Genomic DNA, 17,685 nt, shown 5'->3' with positions numbered 1-17,685 from the left:
CACTAAAAGAGAAACAGCCTTTGTTTCTATAATAGAAACCCAACTTTACTCTAAGTTTTTTTGTTAGACACTCTATATGCTGCTTGAAGGACAAACTTTCCTCTAAGAAGAAACCAAGATATTTATCTTATTTTATTTATAATATTAACAGTCTATGGTTACAAAGTACTTTAACATTGTATTATTGCTTTTACTTAAGGAAAAGTTCTGAATACTTGTCCCACCACTGTTAGTAATAATTAATATGAAGTAATATAACCAGTGGTGGAATGTCACTAAGTACATTTACTTAAGTACTGTACTTACAATGTTGAGGTGCTTGTACTTTACTTGAGTATTTCAGTTGTATATGCTACTTTTACTCTACTATTTGGAACTTATTACTTCATTACTTTGGAGTAATGACAGCTGCTTCTTTGTTGTACTTTGTACTTTTTTTAAACTATGAGCCTTTAAAACATGATACATATTTATACAGTAAAATAGCCTAAACTGTGTTTAAAGTAGTTAGAATTAGTCGACCATGACCAATTACAGCATCATGTTGCTCATATGTTATTGGTTCAGTAATAATACTAACAGACTCAAGTATGCCTGTATAATGGTACATTTTGCTGTTAATACTCCTGTCATTGTACTTTTTTAATTTTGACTTTTACTTGTACTGGACTACATTGATATTGTGACATTGCCACTGTTGTCATGTGGGCCGTGTGTCTCCCGGCCACCATGGGGCGCTGTGGGATGGTGAAACAGACCCCGGGAAACGGTTGTGGTGTCCGGAAGAAGGACTAGCATGGTGGACATATTTTTCACTTTATGCTTTGCTTTTATTAATGATTTGGTATAATATCGTAATATTAATAATCACCAATTAAAAGGTTAGCGCCGCATTGAGCTGCATCTTCAGATAATGGCGGCTGTTTTCACACTACGTAGCTCTGAGCTGGAGTAGCCGTTACACCGCTGTCTTTCTGCCCGTCTGTCTGCACACGTCGTGACTTGTGACCTAGTTTGGTTTGGTGAGTTTTCGTCTCCTCCTACTCGATTATTGCTTAATACTCATCTCAATACTCATTCTTTCTTCGGTAGCTGTGTGCTGTATCGATATATCCAGCCACTGTCCCCGTGACGTTGTAGAATACGGGACGGCTGTGTCTCAAATTGCCCCGTTAATGTAGCAAAATACGACGGTTGACACATTAATGCATGACTGTGTGTGGAGTAGCTTGTAGGCACATCGGGAGTTAGCAATGATATTATTGCAGTTTATGGTAGTTTTATTTTAGTTGGCAGGGACGGGCCCAGAAAAAAGGCACCCACTGTGATACAAACATAGCACATGGGCCCCTTGGAGGCCCCCAGTGGGGCCCAGCCACTAACGTCATGCTAAACCAGTAATCTCTTAAAAATTAGTGTTCCTATTAGCTAAGTATTCTCAGTCAACATGTTGGCTTCATGGAGTGAGGTCCTAATCTCTCTCACACACACACACACACACACACACACACACACACACACACACACACACAAACAAACCAAATAAGCAGTGGTGGAAAGTACAGTACATTTACTTAAGTAACGTTACAATTGTGAGGTACTTGTACTTTACTTGAGTATTTCAATTTTCAACTAATACTCAAGTAAAGTACAAGGAACGTTACCTTGAAATTGTACATAAGTACTTAGTTACTTTACACCACTGAAATTTGTAATGCAAAATGTCAAAGGTAAATTTGGACATGATTTTGATTCTGTAATCAAATATTTCACACTCGTTTGAGATGTAGGAACTTTGTTTATTGGTAATGAAATCATAATGTTATTAATGGTGTCAGTTAATGGAGTTTAAATGCAGTTTATAACGGTGGTTCCAAAACTTTAGCCCACTTAGAAAGCAGTAACTAAAGCAGCTAAAATTCTAAATTGTCTTTACACAAAAGAGATGCAAAGCTCTTCTATGTATGTATCTATGTAAACTCAAGCGCAAGATAGGTTTCTTAATATTTTGGATTTGATTGACATCTTTGCATGTAATAAAACAGCCGTTAGTGATTAGTTGTATGTTTAACATGCAGTAACCTAAATGGGGGAAACCATGGTAGAAGGGGAATTCCTACATTTTTCTGCATACCAAATTAAGTGGAGCTGGGAAGAAGTAATATAAACTGTTTTAACATAAACTGAACATTGTAACCTTCATGAAGGCAGAATTTATTGCAGAAATGTTGTATCAGACTGTATTCTATTTTTCTTTTTGTATAATTTTCCTATGTCTATTCAATGTGTATTTGTCTTATTCTGATGTGTGTGTGTTTTTGTTTTGTTGAGCTGCTGTAACAAGGACATTTTCCCAGTGTGGGATTAATAAAGTCTATCTTATCTTATTATTTTTAGCTAAATGGACCTAATACACTGGGAACTGAGTGTATATTTCACATGCTTTCTATATGCACGTGCACATAGAAAGGAACTGAACCTGAAACTAACTTGTGTTTTTTTGCTTTCACAGTTTTCGTAGACTGACCTGAGTGGGATGAAACATCAGGAGCCTGAACACAGACCAAAGAGGTTGGCATCTTAATTCAGTGACGCTGAAGAAGAAAAAAAAACAAAGTGAAAAAAACGCACACTGAACATTAACAATGGCTGAAGTAACTGTAGAAGTAGATGAGGAGATGGCGAAACAGGACTTGGAACCACTTCCAGAGCCACTACTGATAATCATGTCCCCACCTCCACCGTTCTTACCTGTCCCTGGTGAACCCACCATGTTTTGGCATAAGTGGCTCAAAGCTTTTGAACACTACGTTGAAGCGCTCGGTGAAAACGAGCTCGTCGACTCCACTAAGTGTATGCTCCTACAGAACTGCCTTGGTCTAGAGGGCCAGCGTATCTTCACAACACTGTTCCAGAGTGAAACCACTTACGCAGCGGCCATCCCAGCTCTGACGGTCTACTTCAACTCTGATCCCACCTCTCAGATGTACCGCCTTAAATTTCATCAGAGGGCCCAGATGCCTGGAGAGACTGTAGATCTGTTCGTGTCCGCGTTAGAGGAACTGCTGGAGCCTTGCCGCTATGGAAACCTTCAAGACAAACTTATCCTGGATCAGCTGATTGAGAACACCAGCTACCCACAACTCAGAGAGAGGCTGCTGTTGGAGCGGGAAACTCTGACCTTGGACAAGGCATTGGCTATCGGTAAAGAGCTTGAATCTGCTTTAAATGAATCTGAACTGTTTGGCTTTCATGAGGTCAGTGTGGACATCGGAGACGATTTAGACCCTCCTGTTCAAACAAAGCGCAAAAGAGGGCGACCTCGGCGTGGGGAGATAAGGCCGAAAATGAAAGCAAAACCACGCTCGACTAAAATCCAAACAAGATCATCTAGATGCAAAGATAACTACTATTACAGCAACGACAAGCTATATTATAGTGGAAATGAAGAAGATGAGTGTAAGAGTGCTGATGAGACTGATCGGGCTTGGGATGAAGGCAGCGATAAAGCAGGTAATGATGATAACGGAACCGTGTCATCATCATCATCATCACAGAGGATGAAAGAGGAAGACTGCGACAAAGCTAGTGATGGTGTTGATGACGATGACGGTGATGATGAAGACTTTGTCCTTCCACCGTCTAAACTAAGAGGCCCCTACTGTCCCATCTGTACGGACAGGCGCTTCAGAGACGCAAACAAGCTCGCCAGACACATGAGGACGCACACAAAGGAGAAACCGTTCAGCTGCCCAGTCTGCGCTTTTACCTTTAGCCAGTCCTACCACATGACCCGACACATGAGGAACCAGCACGGGGCCGGCCAGCACATCTGCTCCACATGTGGGATCAGTTTAGGGAGCTCTGCCGAGCTGCAAAGTCACAAGAGGACGCACGCGCCAATAGTTCTGTCATGTCCCAAATGTCATGAGGAATTCCCTAACAATGATGCATTTTGTAGTCATGTCATGTCACACCGCAAAGACCAGTCCACCCAGATAGAGGGACAGAGTTCTCAGCAAAGTGATGGAGTGAAAAACCAAGAAATAATCAAATCGTGTAACCAGGATAATCATGAGAGTGACTATAGCAATGATAATGTTTCTGAGAATTGTGCAGACTCTGATGGTGATTCTCAGGATAAAGAATCTGAAGTTAATGTTAAGGTTGAAGATAAGGACACTGATGAAGGTAAATCTCAAGATGGAGGCAGTCGGGGGGAAAAAGTTACCTCAAAGACAAAAAAAAGAGGCCATTTCTGTCCTATCTGTATTGACAGGCGCTTCAGAGGGTCAAACAAACTCGCCAGACACATGAGGACGCACACAAAGGAGAAACCGTTCAGCTGCCCGGTCTGCGCTAAGACCTTCAGCCAGTCCTACCACATGACCCGACACGTGAGGAAGCAGCACGACTTGGGCAAGTACATCTGCTCCACATGTGGGAAAAGTTTAGGGAGCTGGCTGGAACTGAAAGCACACAAGAAGACTCATGCGGTTGAAGGCCTGACATGTCTTGCATGTGATAAACAGTTCAAGGAGAAGGCTGCACTTGTGAGTCACCTTAAATTACACAAGAAGGTCCAGTCCAGCCCTCGAAGCCTCGCCTGCGGCGATTGCGGCAAAGTCTTTGGTCGGTTGTATCATTTGAAAAGGCACATAGTGACCCATCGCAAAGCAACAAACGGAGAGTGTTACACATGCCCTGATTGTCAGAAGGATTTTGCTTTCCCAGAAGACCTCAACAAACACCTGGAGATTCATGCGAAAGAAAACAGTGGGACTTGTCCGAAATGTGACGAAACCTTCAGTAGTCCAGAAGAACTGGAGACGCACATGGGAGTTCATGAAAAGTCTTATGCCTGCAGCATCTGTGAGAAGAAGTTTAAGGTTGAGTATGCGCTGAAGAAGCATGAACAAGGCCACCAAGATGAACAGTATTATTGTTCTCTGTGCTGCAAACGCTTCATTAAGCTGTCTCACTACAAGAGGCACATAATGGTCCACGAAAGACGGGAATCCAGATGTCCACACTGTGACAGCGTCTTTCTACAGTTAACGGCTTTGAAGTATCACCTGCGGACTCATACAGAAGAAAGGCCGTACCAGTGCACCTGTTGTATCGAGACCTTCGAGGAGAAGGAAGATCTAGAGCAACACTGCCTCAAACACCGGAAATTCAAGAGGGAGAGGCCGTACTCGTGCACTCGGTGTGATTCTGCTTTCTCTAGATTGATTGAGCTGACCGACCACATGAGCGTACACGATGGAGAGCAGCCGATGAACTGCCCCATCTGCGGCAGGACTTTCCTGAACAAGAACAAGATGGAGAAGCACCTGAGCATCCACACGGGGGAGAGACCTCACCTCTGCTCCATCTGCGGCAATGGCTTCCCTTCGGCTGCCAGCCTCAAGTTACACATCCACATCCACACCGGAGAAAAACCTTTCCAGTGTTCGCAGTGCAGCAAGAGCTTCAGGTCATCCAGCGGGCTGCGGCTGCACAGCAGGCAGCACATGGAGGTGAGGCCCAGCTACGAATGTCCTGAGTGTGGCAGGACTTACGGTCGCATGACAGAGCTGAAGATGCACCAGCGCTATCACACGGGGGATAAACCGTACGCATGCACCTGCTGCAACAAACGCTTCATTAGCAAAGACAAACTGAACGTACACATGAGGATCCACACAGGGGAGAGGCCGTACTCCTGCCCCCACTGTGGTCAGACATTCACACAGACTGGGGACAGAAACAGACACATCAGTAAATACCACTCGTTAGATACTGTAGTAACAGAGCTCCAGTGAAGCTTCGGTTGTTGCTTTTGAATGATTGTGCCAGTGGTTTTGCATGTTTGCAGGGGTTGGTAGCAGTAAGAATTGTTTAACCCTTGTGTTGTCTTTGGGTCAAATTTGACTCGCTTTCAAAATGTCTGTATCAGAAATATGGGTTTCTTTTAACTACCTAATTGTAATTACCCCAAAATAACATGGATGGATGATTCCATACAGCGCGCTTTGCAAGTACTACAAAAGATCGGATCTATACTTTCATTGAATTTGGGGTGTTTTAATAAATTTTGTGGCATTTTTTGAATGTTTCTAAACCGTATCCTCACTGAACGTTTTGCTTTTTTTAACTCGATGATTAGGTATAATTTCCTATAAATGAGGTTTGTTGACCATGAATTTCAAAAATAAGTGTAAAACTAGTAGTAAGTTGGTGTTAGTGGTGGATATACATGGTAATGAAAAGAAGCGCTAAACGTCGGAAAAAGCATCAAAAACATTGTCGAAAAAAGAGACAAAAACGTCAGAGAAAGTGTTGTTTTTCATAATTTTTTAATCCCGGGGGGACGAAATTGAAGACCACACAAGGGTTAACAACGATCAACATTATATGTTCAAGAATAAGAAACCAAAATATGTTGAAAGCTAATTTAGGCTGGCAAGAACACTAAATTGTCAAATCATCAATCATCATCAAGGTTATGTGATTGTATTTTGGTAAAAATAAAGAAGACTATAGATATTCACTGTACACCTTTCTAGTTTCATGGACTACGTATTGCTATGGTTGGGAATCATGTATTAACCAGTACAAAAATTATACTTCAGTACATTACTTTAAAGGATATTAACATGTATTTCTACATGAGCCGTTGTTTAAAAAGCCACACAAAAGTTAAATGTCTTAAATTGACAAATTGTCAAAAACAAAGTAAAGTAAAGTTTTCAATACTTGGTGCTACGCACACATTTAGGCTGGTACCAAAAAAGTATTGGGGGGGGGCTGTGTTATTGGATTGTACTGTACTTGTCTTTCTATTTTACTTGCCATTCTGTAAATTATGTGTTATAGATTGGAGATTATCATTTTGTGTTTCTGAAGCAACTTTTACTCAACAGCTTGTTTTACTGCTTTTAGCAAAAAAAACTGATGTGAAGAAAAACATCAGCATCTTAACATTTACATTTGGATTGTAGTTTTATGGACAGTCTGATATCCAAGACTCAACACTCGGCTGTCTAACAGCAACCTTCTCTTTTAGGATTAGGATTTTCATTACTTGTTTGCTGGGTTTGATTTTCTGGAAACATGGCTTGGGAATGCAGTGCTTTTTGTTGGCAAACTTTTACTTAATGGATAGTGGGCTAAAACATGCAAAGCCACTGATTTATCTGTGCAGTACAAGTCTTCACTGTTGCCATCCAAACAGTTTGTTGCTGCTGTGCTGTTTTCTGCAAGTTTCATACCTGGACTTTCTTCTATATCCCTACATACACACTTAATACAAAAGCTCTGCATGAGGGTATATTCCTTGTAGCTCATCCCTCTCACCCCTGTGCCTGATGCACCCTCTCCATACACCACTTTCTCATTGAAGCACCCTGTCTTACCAACACTAGTGACCGGCATGCAAATAGGTCTTTGCCACAGCTTTTATGTTCCACAGTTTGCTTTGCCCAAATCTGTGGCTACAAACTGAATATAGTCATGGTCACTCAAATGACACTAAAACAAATTTCAGAGATCATGTTTCAATACTTTCATTGTCCTCTCTACCACATTATGTGTTTTGATGATATTATGTTTGATCATTTCACCCTTTTTTATATATATTTTTGTTTAGACTTCTCTGTAACCAAGCATTGTGTAGCTGTGTTTTAAAAAAGTGACATAAAAATAAAACTATTATTCACTCTGCTAGCACACGTATGGAGATTTATGAACAATATCTGTAAACATGTTGCATGCTTTATTCACCTTTGGTCAGTGAGTCAGTCAAGTGAGAATCAATCAGAGGTAGATGGAATTGGATCAATTAATCTGTCAACATTTAAACCCACAAATTATATCTATTAAGTGTCTTATCGCTGTTAGTTACTCAAAGCTGTGTCTGTGTTGAGAGTATTGACACTAAAGGGTCTTTTATCGATGGATGTCACTCGGGGCGGTTTTATGATGATGCAGGACTAAATCCAATAAGCTTTATTAGTATCAGCCTTAAGGTTGCATTGTTGCCCAAGCTAATTAACATGCTATTGAATACAGCAAACATGTACATTTTCATTAGGAGATCAATATTGTTGATGTAAGCCTTGTAGACATATGTACACAGTGAAAACAATAGAACAAAGGAGTGGTCTCACAGCTTTTCCCTTCAGTTTTGGAATGCAGATAAATATTTTGCAGCCATTAGAGCTTTTTAAATGATCTCTCCCAAAATATAAGAACATTTTACACTCATTGAAGAATTAGTAGGCATATCATTCATCTAAAACTAGATACAGGAAAATAATTCAAAAAATAATAATCTTAAAAATGTAGATTTTTTTGGTCTGTGAACATAAAAAGAACCAGATTAGAGCCGCAAAGATTAATCAATTAGTTGTCAACTTTTAAATTAATCGCCAACTATTTTATTTTTATTTGATTTATTGATTTTTTTTTTAAGAAAGAAGTCGAAATTCTCTGATTCCAGCTTTTTAAATGTGAATATTTTCTTGTTTCTATTCTTCTCTGTGACAGTAAACTGAATATCTTTGAGTTGTGCACAAAACAAGATATTTGAGGATGTCATCTTGGCCTTAATCGACAATGAAAATGATCGTTAGTTGCAGCCCTAAACCAGATGATAGATAATCTGATCATGAATCAATAAAGGAGCAGGAACACAGGCAGTAAAAGTCATTTAAAACAGGCCGTCCACATGAGGGTGCTGTGGGGACATAAATCTTGCACACACTTCTGCTGTTGAACAATACTAATAGTTCATAAAGTATTTGATACCAATATTATTTTCTTACTATATATTTGCAAAACAAAAAACAGTGCAAAATATACAAAATGTGTAAAATGTAAAACAAACAAAACAAAACTTTTCTGACTTGTATCAGTGAAATATCTGTATTATATAATAACATTGCGTTGGACAGATTTGATACAGGTCTTTATAACAGGCTACATATCTGACTACATGGATGAGAAAACCACAGGTGTAAAATAATTAAAAATAATGATGGATGAATTCAATTTAGCTGCTTCAGTCCTGTTATTGTCCAAGCTGGCGCATTGTCCTGGTTTACTGGCACACTTGAATAGAACTAGCAGGTGCTGTTCTGTAGTATAACTTTTCATACTTAAAGAACATTTAGCAGATACTACTTACTGTCTTTTACTTAAGTAGGACTTTGAATGCAGAACTTTGTCTAATGTAGTAGCTATTATACACTGTCATTGCTATTTTTACATAAGTGAAGATTTGGAATACTTCCACCACTGTCAACAATATATGCATAAAGCTTTGATAGTAAGATATGGGTATTCTGTGTTTTTTAAAACTATTTTTATGCATATTAAGCTGCACATGTGCATATTTAGCTGATACAGTATGTACTTTGACTCAAGTAACAATTCGTCCATCCAGTCCGATAGGTGGCAGTACTCCCTGTAGTCATGTAGCTAACAACGTTACGTTCGATGCTCGGTTTACAGAGAAAGAAGAGAGGGTAACATTAGCTTGAAGTAGCTTCGTATTATTAACTAAATTAGTAAATTCTGTTCCTAGTTAACGTCGTCATCTGGATGGGTGTTTTAATGCGACGTAATGTTGGGTAATGTTACCGAATTTAGTGCCTTAGGTCATTTGAAATTAACAAGCGTTCATGGGTATACAAGCTAACGTTAATGCTGATGCTAACCTAAGCTAAAGCATAATAGCTCTGTTAGCTCACAATTATGTTAACTAACGTTAACTTCTTTGCTAAGGCTACAAACGCTGGTTGTCAATCGTATTTTTCAGAGATAAAGTGACGCACTATAAATTGTGTTTTGTTAAATGTGTTGAAATTATGTTTCAGAATTAACCAGACAGATAACCAGTCGACCGTATGCTGTCATATCTAGAGCATTGTAGCTTTTCTTTAAACAAGGAGTCTCTTATTCAGACCGATTTTTATTGAAAAAATAGTGAACTGGTTAAACTTTTAACCTGCCACACCTGAAGTGTCACTCCTTATGGCTGCATTAGGCTTTACTCCTGCCAGCGGGCACGATCTTTTCAGCATTGAAACAACCGAAAAATCCAGCTGTGAAACAAGCAACGTACTTAATGGGAATGAGGTCAGGCAGTTTTACGAACATTTAATACAAGATGGCGAAGGGCAAGATGTATCCAGGAGGAGTACAATTAGCCAGAAAGATAATGGCAGAAAGCATCAGAATAAACAGAGGAACAGAGAGTCCAGTAGAAGAGCGAGGAGGAGAGCCAGGGCTGCAGAGATGCAGCAGGGTCAAACAGATTCTGTGGTGCAAAGAGTGATGAGTGGTGAAAGTGAAGCCAACCCAAGAAGACAGACAAGCAATTCAGAAAGAACCATGGAGCTCCTGGGGCTCAGGTTGCTGCGTTGTGCCCATGATGGTGACATCTCTGGCGTTAAAGACCTGCTCTCAAAGGGGGTCGACATCAACTTCCAGGTACAATACTTACTTCTTGGTGTGTTTTCATTTTTGGAAATATTTTATTTGTTTTAAGTCCTGCTAATTTCCCCTCTAGGATACTTACTTCTGGACAGCGATGATGTGTGCAAGCTGGTCGGGACAAAGAGCTGCGGTGAGGCTGCTGCTGCAACACGGAGCAGCCTGGGTCGGAGTGGTTGATACACAGGGCAGGGATGCCAAAGACCTGGCGCTGGAAGGTATAACCATGCCTTTCTTATCAGAAACTCTAAATTTCTGTTTGCGTGAATAGTAAGGTTGAACTCATCCATATCTGTCTTTCCCCCAGCGGGCCACAGTGAGATATTGGAGGAGTTGGAGAGCTATGGGAGAAGTACACAGAGAGACACACAATCTGATAGCAGGTTTGAACACTCTGTTGTACACAGTTTAAACTGAATCAGAATCAGGGTTATTATTAGTGTAAGTTTTCACTGGCAAGGAATTAGCCTTGGTGTATTAAGTGCATACAGTAAACAATAAGCATATTAAAAAAGGGAATAAACAATAAAGCAAAGTACTGCTACAGTCAAGAACATACATACAAGAGAGAGACCGTGACAGTGGTCAAGCGAGTAAGAGAGTGAATCAAGAGAGGGAGTGCCAAACAAAGCAGTAATCGGTGGAATAAAAGACACTCTTCTCATTGTCTTACAGCGATTATGTTTTTAAGCACAAATCAACACGTCCACAAGAAGGTGCCACATTGTCGGATATTGAGTAAATGCAGTGCTCTCTGCGGTTGGTAATGAGCACAATGTTATTGGCTGGAGTGTTACACTCCCACGTGGGGCCCAAATGCTCTTTGTTGACACCCAGAAGTGTCCTGACCTAGTCCCGACTCTCCAAAATAAAAGAGAAAATGCAGGCATAGGGCAGGGTCTCTGCAGACATAGACAGCACCACACTAGTGGGTCATAAGAGATTATTGAGAGGGCTTACTTTTGTATTAGTTTTTACATTGTATTTTGAGGAAAGCGTTATGCACTTATGGGCACCTGACTATTGTTTTACGATGGACTTTAAAAACTGTGAATCTGTTCCTTTTATATTTGTCCTCTCACTAATGTTGTCTCTTCTTGTGTTTGTCCCCAGGGCCCCCCAGCCTCAGTGGTGCGGTGTGTGTTGTAGCGAGTACAGCAGTAGCCTGTCATCACATCTCTCCTCCACTCTACATCTGTTCAGTCTGCGGCGTGCTCCACCCACCCCTTACTACTGCCTCCCCCCCTCCAGCAACAGCTACAAGATGATGGTTCGTTGCGGCTGGAAACCAGGGACAGGACTAGGGCCAGAGGGAGAGGGGCCTCAACAGCCAGTGCCAACTGTGCTGAAGAGAGACCAGAAAGGCCTGGGGTATGGACAGATGAAAAGAGCCAAAGTTACTCACTTCCAACCCAGGGATCGTGACGCAGTAAAACCACCATCCAAGGAGAAAGAGGAGAGAGGAGGAAAAGGACAGAGAAAGGAAGAAAGTAGGAGAAAGGAGCTAAAAGATAAGAACTGGGAAAGAGATTTTCGTGCCTCTTTTTATCTTTGACTCCTGCTTACTGTGACTTTTCTACAAGCCCTTTTTCTCAAACACATCTCAAAGTATCTCTCAAACAAACAATCTATTATGAAGACAAGTTGTACCTGTTGTAAAGCTCCTGGAAGGTGTTTTCTCACAAAGCCAATTAATATGAATATCTTGACTCTACCTCAAAGCTGAAACTGTGTCCGTATGTGGAATTATTTGTGCCGCTGCCCACAGATGTGCAATGACCAAATGTATTTCATCTTTGTCATGGTTTTGTTTTAATCTGTGTCACCAAACATGGCATATTTACTATTGATCCACTAAGACTTTCAAAAAAAAAAAATACACGAGGTTCATGATCTAGGAAAATAAATGTTTCTAATGTCAAACAGCTATTTTGATATGTTTGATATAATAATACAATATAAAGCATAAGAGGAAAAATAGTTTTGATATTGAAAGTTGTATCAGTAATTTATCATGAGTGACTGCAGTAATGCTAATGAAGTTCCTAATTTAGTCCATGCTTCTTTAACATAGAATGTTGCAACAGTGAACTCTTCCTCTGAATAGCTCCAGGTACCTTCTTACCTACTTTGACACACCTGCACCCATGTGACAGGTGAGTTACGTCATATGCTTGTGCATATCTGCCTTATCGTCACTCTGCTGGAACATAACTTTCTCACATTTGGCCAAGTAGTCAATAGCTCTGTAGATTGTTATATCTCAAAAACCGGACTCCTTTTTTTTCTTTTATGTGTTAGGGTTGGACATGTTTCAGGATTGTATTTAAATAAGCACAGCTCAAGCCACTTCAAAGCCCTGTAACCCCCACCCCCTGACTCCACATGTGACCTCAGATAGGGCCCCTATTTCTATTCCAAAATCCAGGCTGAAGACGACAGGTGGCCGAGCTGTAGACCTCAGAGCTCAAAGACTGCTAAACACCGAAGTCAGTATCATCTTTTAAATCACAACTTCAAGCTTTGTACACTGATTGACCACAAAACAACCTGTACATTGTACTCTAATCAAACAGTCTGGAATTAAACAATGTTTTAATTGTTACATAGAGATGTTGATTTGCTGCTACATGGATTAGATTGACAATACAATATTAGAAAAAACATGCAATGCAGTGCAATACAACAAGTTATTTTATTTATAGAGACCAATATCACAATTTGCCTCAAGGGGCTTGACAATCTGTACAGCATACAGCACTCCCCCAAAGAAACCCTTGAAGTACAGCCTCATAAAACTGAGTCATCACCTAGATGACTTGCATTGATTGCATTGCATTAGACAGATTGTTGTACTGTTCTGGTCACTGAGCACATAGGTGTGCTTTGTAAAGTTGTCCTGTTACTTTTTAACATGTTTTTTTTACCCTCTTTATTCATTCATTACATGTGTATGGGTATGTGGCTCAGTTATTCACGCCATCCCTTCACAGCTTGAATAATTGCTGAGTTGTACTGGTCCTTTCTATGCTCTACATGTTGTGTATGGTGGTCCTACAAGTGCACAGTTTTCCCCTAAATTTCATAAACACGCACTTTAAAATTGTATGTGTGAAAGTGGATGAGTATTTGTTAGACTTGTGATGGACAATATATAAAACAACAGGCTTAACATATCTCACATGATGCACCATAACTTTAGAGATCTGACTTAAAAACATGAGTAGAAACTTTCATCATATGCTTTTTTTATTAGCTTGAAAAGTACCACCAGTTTACAGTATTTTTTAATCACAGTGAATTGATAATGCTACATGTAACTACGATACAAGCATTGCAACAGTTAGATATAACAGGGCGACCTCTAGCTCACCCAGTAAGCGTGTGCACCCCACGGAGGCTGAGTCTTTTGCAGCGGCCCGGATTCGAATCCGACCTGCGGCCCTTTGCTGTGTGTCAATCCCCATCTCTCTCCCACCTTTCCTGTCTATCCACTGTCACCACAAATAAAGGGAATAGCCCAAAAAAAAAAAATCTTAAAAGAAAAAAAAAGAATTTTTTGTAAAACTATTTTAATTTATTTTATCTTATTGTAACCGAATTTGGTATCTACAATATTTGTTTCATTACCCAAAAGGTTATTAATTAGTATTTATGTCTATAAACACAGCAACATTTCCATAAGTCATAAACCTGGAGCATATATAAATTCCAGTTTTGTTCTTGTTTTTATTCATATCAGATTACAAACTTCTGATACAGATTGATAGTAGTAAACTTTAAGTAGCATTTACTAAACTTACACATTTAGAGATTCAGCCTTGACGTTTCTTTCTGAGTACTTCCTAGTTGGACTTTTCTACGTTTCCTGAGGTGATTGAACGTGTCATCAGCTTTAGTTTGATTGGTTTAAGGGGTCCAACAAGGCCTGCAGGGTCCATCGTCAAAGTCTATGAAATGGACAAAGTCACTAAATCAGAAAGTTGTGTTCTCTCTAAATGCAATTAAGCTTATCACGTGTATTATTATGTGAAGGCAATCATGACCATGGATACCTAAGTATGTCATTTAAAAATGACAACCTCTGTCTCCCCACAGATAGAGAAGCTGTAGTTCTGCAAAACTTCCACCAAGGCCAGTTGAACCATCACCAGAGCAAATCGCATCCCCAAACAGTTCCTTGGCCCGAACCCAAATGGCAGGTAGGAGTATGGATGGATGCTCTGCTTGTTCTGCTTACTAAATCTTGAAAGAAACAAAACAGATCAAATAAAAATAAACTATTATTTTTACACATTTTAATACAAAATAATAAAGAATTTTCAAATGTATTATGTTTCACAGGACTTACTACAAATGATTAAAGCATGAATGACTTTCTCAAGATTTACAGAATGATGAAATTACTTAATTTATTAATGCATGCACCACTCTTTATAAAAAAATTCTTGTAGCTCACTGATAGTGATTGTGTCATTATGAAACATTTAAAGCGGTTTGGGTTATCCAAAGAAAATAATTTGTACTCGGACATTCTTAAAAGTTGCATTGATGCAACACAACACATACAAGGTTTTACAGTACACACACTTATAAACACATTTACAGTACACACACACACACACACATATATACACATATACAGTACACTGTGGCCACAGCTCAGGGTCGTGGTGCATAGCGTAGACTGGAATCATAACAATCATGTCCTTTGGGATTGTGATTCCACTGATCTTGACAGTTTCTTTAGCAATCAGTCAGTTAGCCTAATAGCTGGTTTGATTTGCATTGAGAGATGATTTTATGGAAAGTACCCCATGCCAATCTTTTTAGACATGAATGGCTGTGTGTTGAGTTATTTTGAGGGGACAGCACATTTGCACTGTTATACAAGCTGTACACTTAATACTTTACATTATAGCAAAGTGTAATTTCTTCAGTGATGTCCCATTAAAAGATATAATGAAATATTTATTAAAATGTGAGGGCTGTACTCACTTTTGTGAGATACTGTATATATATATATATACACTGTATATACACACATTGAAATACATTGAAATTTAAAATATAGATATTCTTACCAACACTCCTCGGATCTCGGCAGGTTAAATCCAGACAACTAGCTAGACTATGTGTTGAATCTGAGTTTTCTGTTGCACGACAAAAACAACTTTTGAACATATACATGCTCCACCAAAACAAGTTCCCTCCAAAGGCTATTTTGCAGCTGCACGGCCCATGACGATTGTAATTGGTTTAAAGAAATGCCAGAGCACGTTTTTCTCCCATCCTGGAATGCTGTGTGGACTAGCCAGACCCTCCTCCGCAGCAGGTTTGCCAGGTCTGGCAAAGATAGACTAGATTTCATGTGACATTTAGAAACCATTGATAGCATGGTATTACTTACTCTTTTACAGCAAAAACGTCAGTATTGTGCGCCTTGGACTGCAGGCTGGCTGTTTGCGGGAATGATGTTTCATGATGCTAAATGGAAAAAGTGCAAAATGAACACAAGTACATGAAGGGTGAAGATTAATATATTAATAGACCCAAATATGAGTTAGGAAAATGGATAACTCTTACTCTTTTACGCAGCCAGAGGTAAAGCAGGGAGTGATGATGTTACGAATCCGTCTCCAGTGATCATCCTCAGCAATACTTATTGTGTCATAGAGGTCCCCATTCAGATGGAAGTTCTATAGGGGGACAGTGGTCAGTACACATGTATTTGTGGAACAGCTGTTAATAGTAGTATCCTGGACAAAGAATGTGCAACTGCAGCTTGTTGGACCACCCACATTCAAATGTCATTTAGATGAGGTGTGCACTGCATTATTTTTGGTGTACTATATGTTTCCAGTGGTGGAATGTAACAAAGTATATTTACTCAAGTACCGTGTTTAAGTACAAATATGAGGTATTTCAATTTTATGCAACTTTATACTTCTACTCCTTTACATTTCAGAGACTTTTTACTCCATTGCCTTTGTCCGACAGCTTTAGTTACTTTTCAGAGCACAATTTTTTACCCTTCCTGTCCAGTAAAAAAAACGTGTATCTCCACATGTAGTGATTTTGGTGAATATTCTCCTACTTCTTAAGCTAGAAAAACAATTTAAAAGCCCTCTTGGATCAGCTGGAAAATGCATTGTCACAAAGCTGAAAACAGCGTTGTTTTTCTGAGCTCATGAATAGTTGACTTTGAAGAGATACGTGGTTCTCACAGGACAGCAACACTACAAACATATGAACATCAAGCGAGCGTAAAAATGTTTTTGCAAATATGAGAAAGTTTTTTCTTATTTCGCAGTTTCCAACAACATTTTATAATGCGATACTTCATCAAAACTACAGAAACTACTAGAATGGGCTTAATAAGAAATAATTTATGTTGGAAGTGTCAGAGTGAAATAGGGACATTCTTACATGTAATTTGGGGACGTAAACTGGTCTACCCGTTTTGGGAGAAAGTACTGGAACATATGAGTAAATGGCTGGGTGTGGTGGTACCTGTAGCACCAAGACTGTGTTTGTTAGGGGACCAAACAGAAATGTCAAATATATCTGTATATGAATGAGGGGTTTTAAAAGTTGGGATGATCACAGCTGCTCGAACAATTCTCAGAGTATGGAAGAGTACAGTCGCCCCAAATGTTAAAAAATGGATGGAAATGATGTCAGAAGTTTCATCATATGAACGCATGTTGGCTAGAATTAACAACGAAGAAGAACATTTTAGGAGGACCTGGGAACCTATTTTTTTGTAGGTAGGGCATATGGAAAAATTTGTAGACATGGCACTGAATGTATATTTTGGATGTTTCAAAAAAAAGAAAATGTCGATTTGCAGGAGGCCTTTGTATATGGGGTGGTATGCTGGGTATACTGTCTGTTGATGTTGGGGTCAGTGTTTGTTCTCGAGTTTGATTGTATGTTTATGTGTGTATGAAGAAATAAAAACTTTAATGACAAAAAATAATGCGATACTTCAAAATGTGCATAAAAATACGTTGATGGAATCACATAGTGATTGGCTTTCGAAATTGTGATGTACCAACTATAGCTTGCCCAGGAAATGTACAGACATCTCCCCCTTCAGTATAGTAGTGACAACCTTTGCACAGATACAAGTCTGTATAATAATTGTCAGACATTTTAGGAGACATAAACAAAAAGGGGACATCATAACAACATAAGACA

At 39.5% G+C, this 17,685-nt stretch overlaps 2 protein-coding genes across 2 annotated transcripts; both read left to right on the top strand.

The window, feature by feature from the left end:
• The first annotated feature begins 764 nt into the window (after positions 1-764).
• LOC144534513 (uncharacterized) lies at positions 765-7,713 on the top strand. Its single transcript, XM_078276492.1, has 2 exons — positions 765-1,022; positions 2,513-7,713. Exon 2 carries the CDS (start codon positions 2,646-2,648, stop codon positions 5,805-5,807), a length of 3,162 nt encoding a protein of 1,053 aa, XP_078132618.1. The 5' UTR covers positions 765-1,022; positions 2,513-2,645; the 3' UTR covers positions 5,808-7,713.
• Positions 7,714-9,441: 1,728 nt separating this feature from the next.
• On the top strand, positions 9,442-13,588 carry gpank1 (G patch domain and ankyrin repeats 1). The gene is made up of 4 exons (XM_078276479.1): positions 9,442-10,479; positions 10,559-10,700; positions 10,790-10,865; positions 11,596-13,588. The coding sequence occupies exons 1-4, from the start codon at positions 10,021-10,023 to the stop codon at positions 12,035-12,037; spliced, it is 1,119 nt and encodes a 372-aa protein (XP_078132605.1). The 5' UTR covers positions 9,442-10,020; the 3' UTR covers positions 12,038-13,588.
• Positions 13,589-17,685: the final 4,097 nt, after the last annotated feature.

The sequence above is a fragment of the Sander vitreus genome, chromosome 2, assembly GCF_031162955.1.
Source record: "Sander vitreus isolate 19-12246 chromosome 2, sanVit1, whole genome shotgun sequence".
NCBI lineage: Eukaryota > Metazoa > Chordata > Actinopteri > Perciformes > Percidae > Sander > Sander vitreus.
The sequence above is the reverse complement of the archived record's forward strand: the minus strand, read 5'-3'. Positions and strand labels throughout refer to the sequence as shown.

Excerpts from the sequence above, each read along its gene's own strand:
- gpank1 (XM_078276479.1), top strand. The coding sequence starts at position 10,021 with ATGGCTGCATTAGGCTTTACTCCTGCCAGCGGGCACGATCTTTTCAGC. Across the intron at positions 10,480-10,558 it reads GGGTCGACATCAACTTCCAG|GATACTTACTTCTGGACAGC; the intron begins GTACAATACTTA and ends TTTCCCCTCTAG. Across the intron at positions 10,866-11,595 it reads GACACACAATCTGATAGCAG|GGCCCCCCAGCCTCAGTGGT; the intron begins GTTTGAACACTC and ends GTTTGTCCCCAG.
- LOC144534513 (XM_078276492.1), top strand. The coding sequence starts at position 2,646 with ATGGCTGAAGTAACTGTAGAAGTAGATGAGGAGATGGCGAAACAGGAC.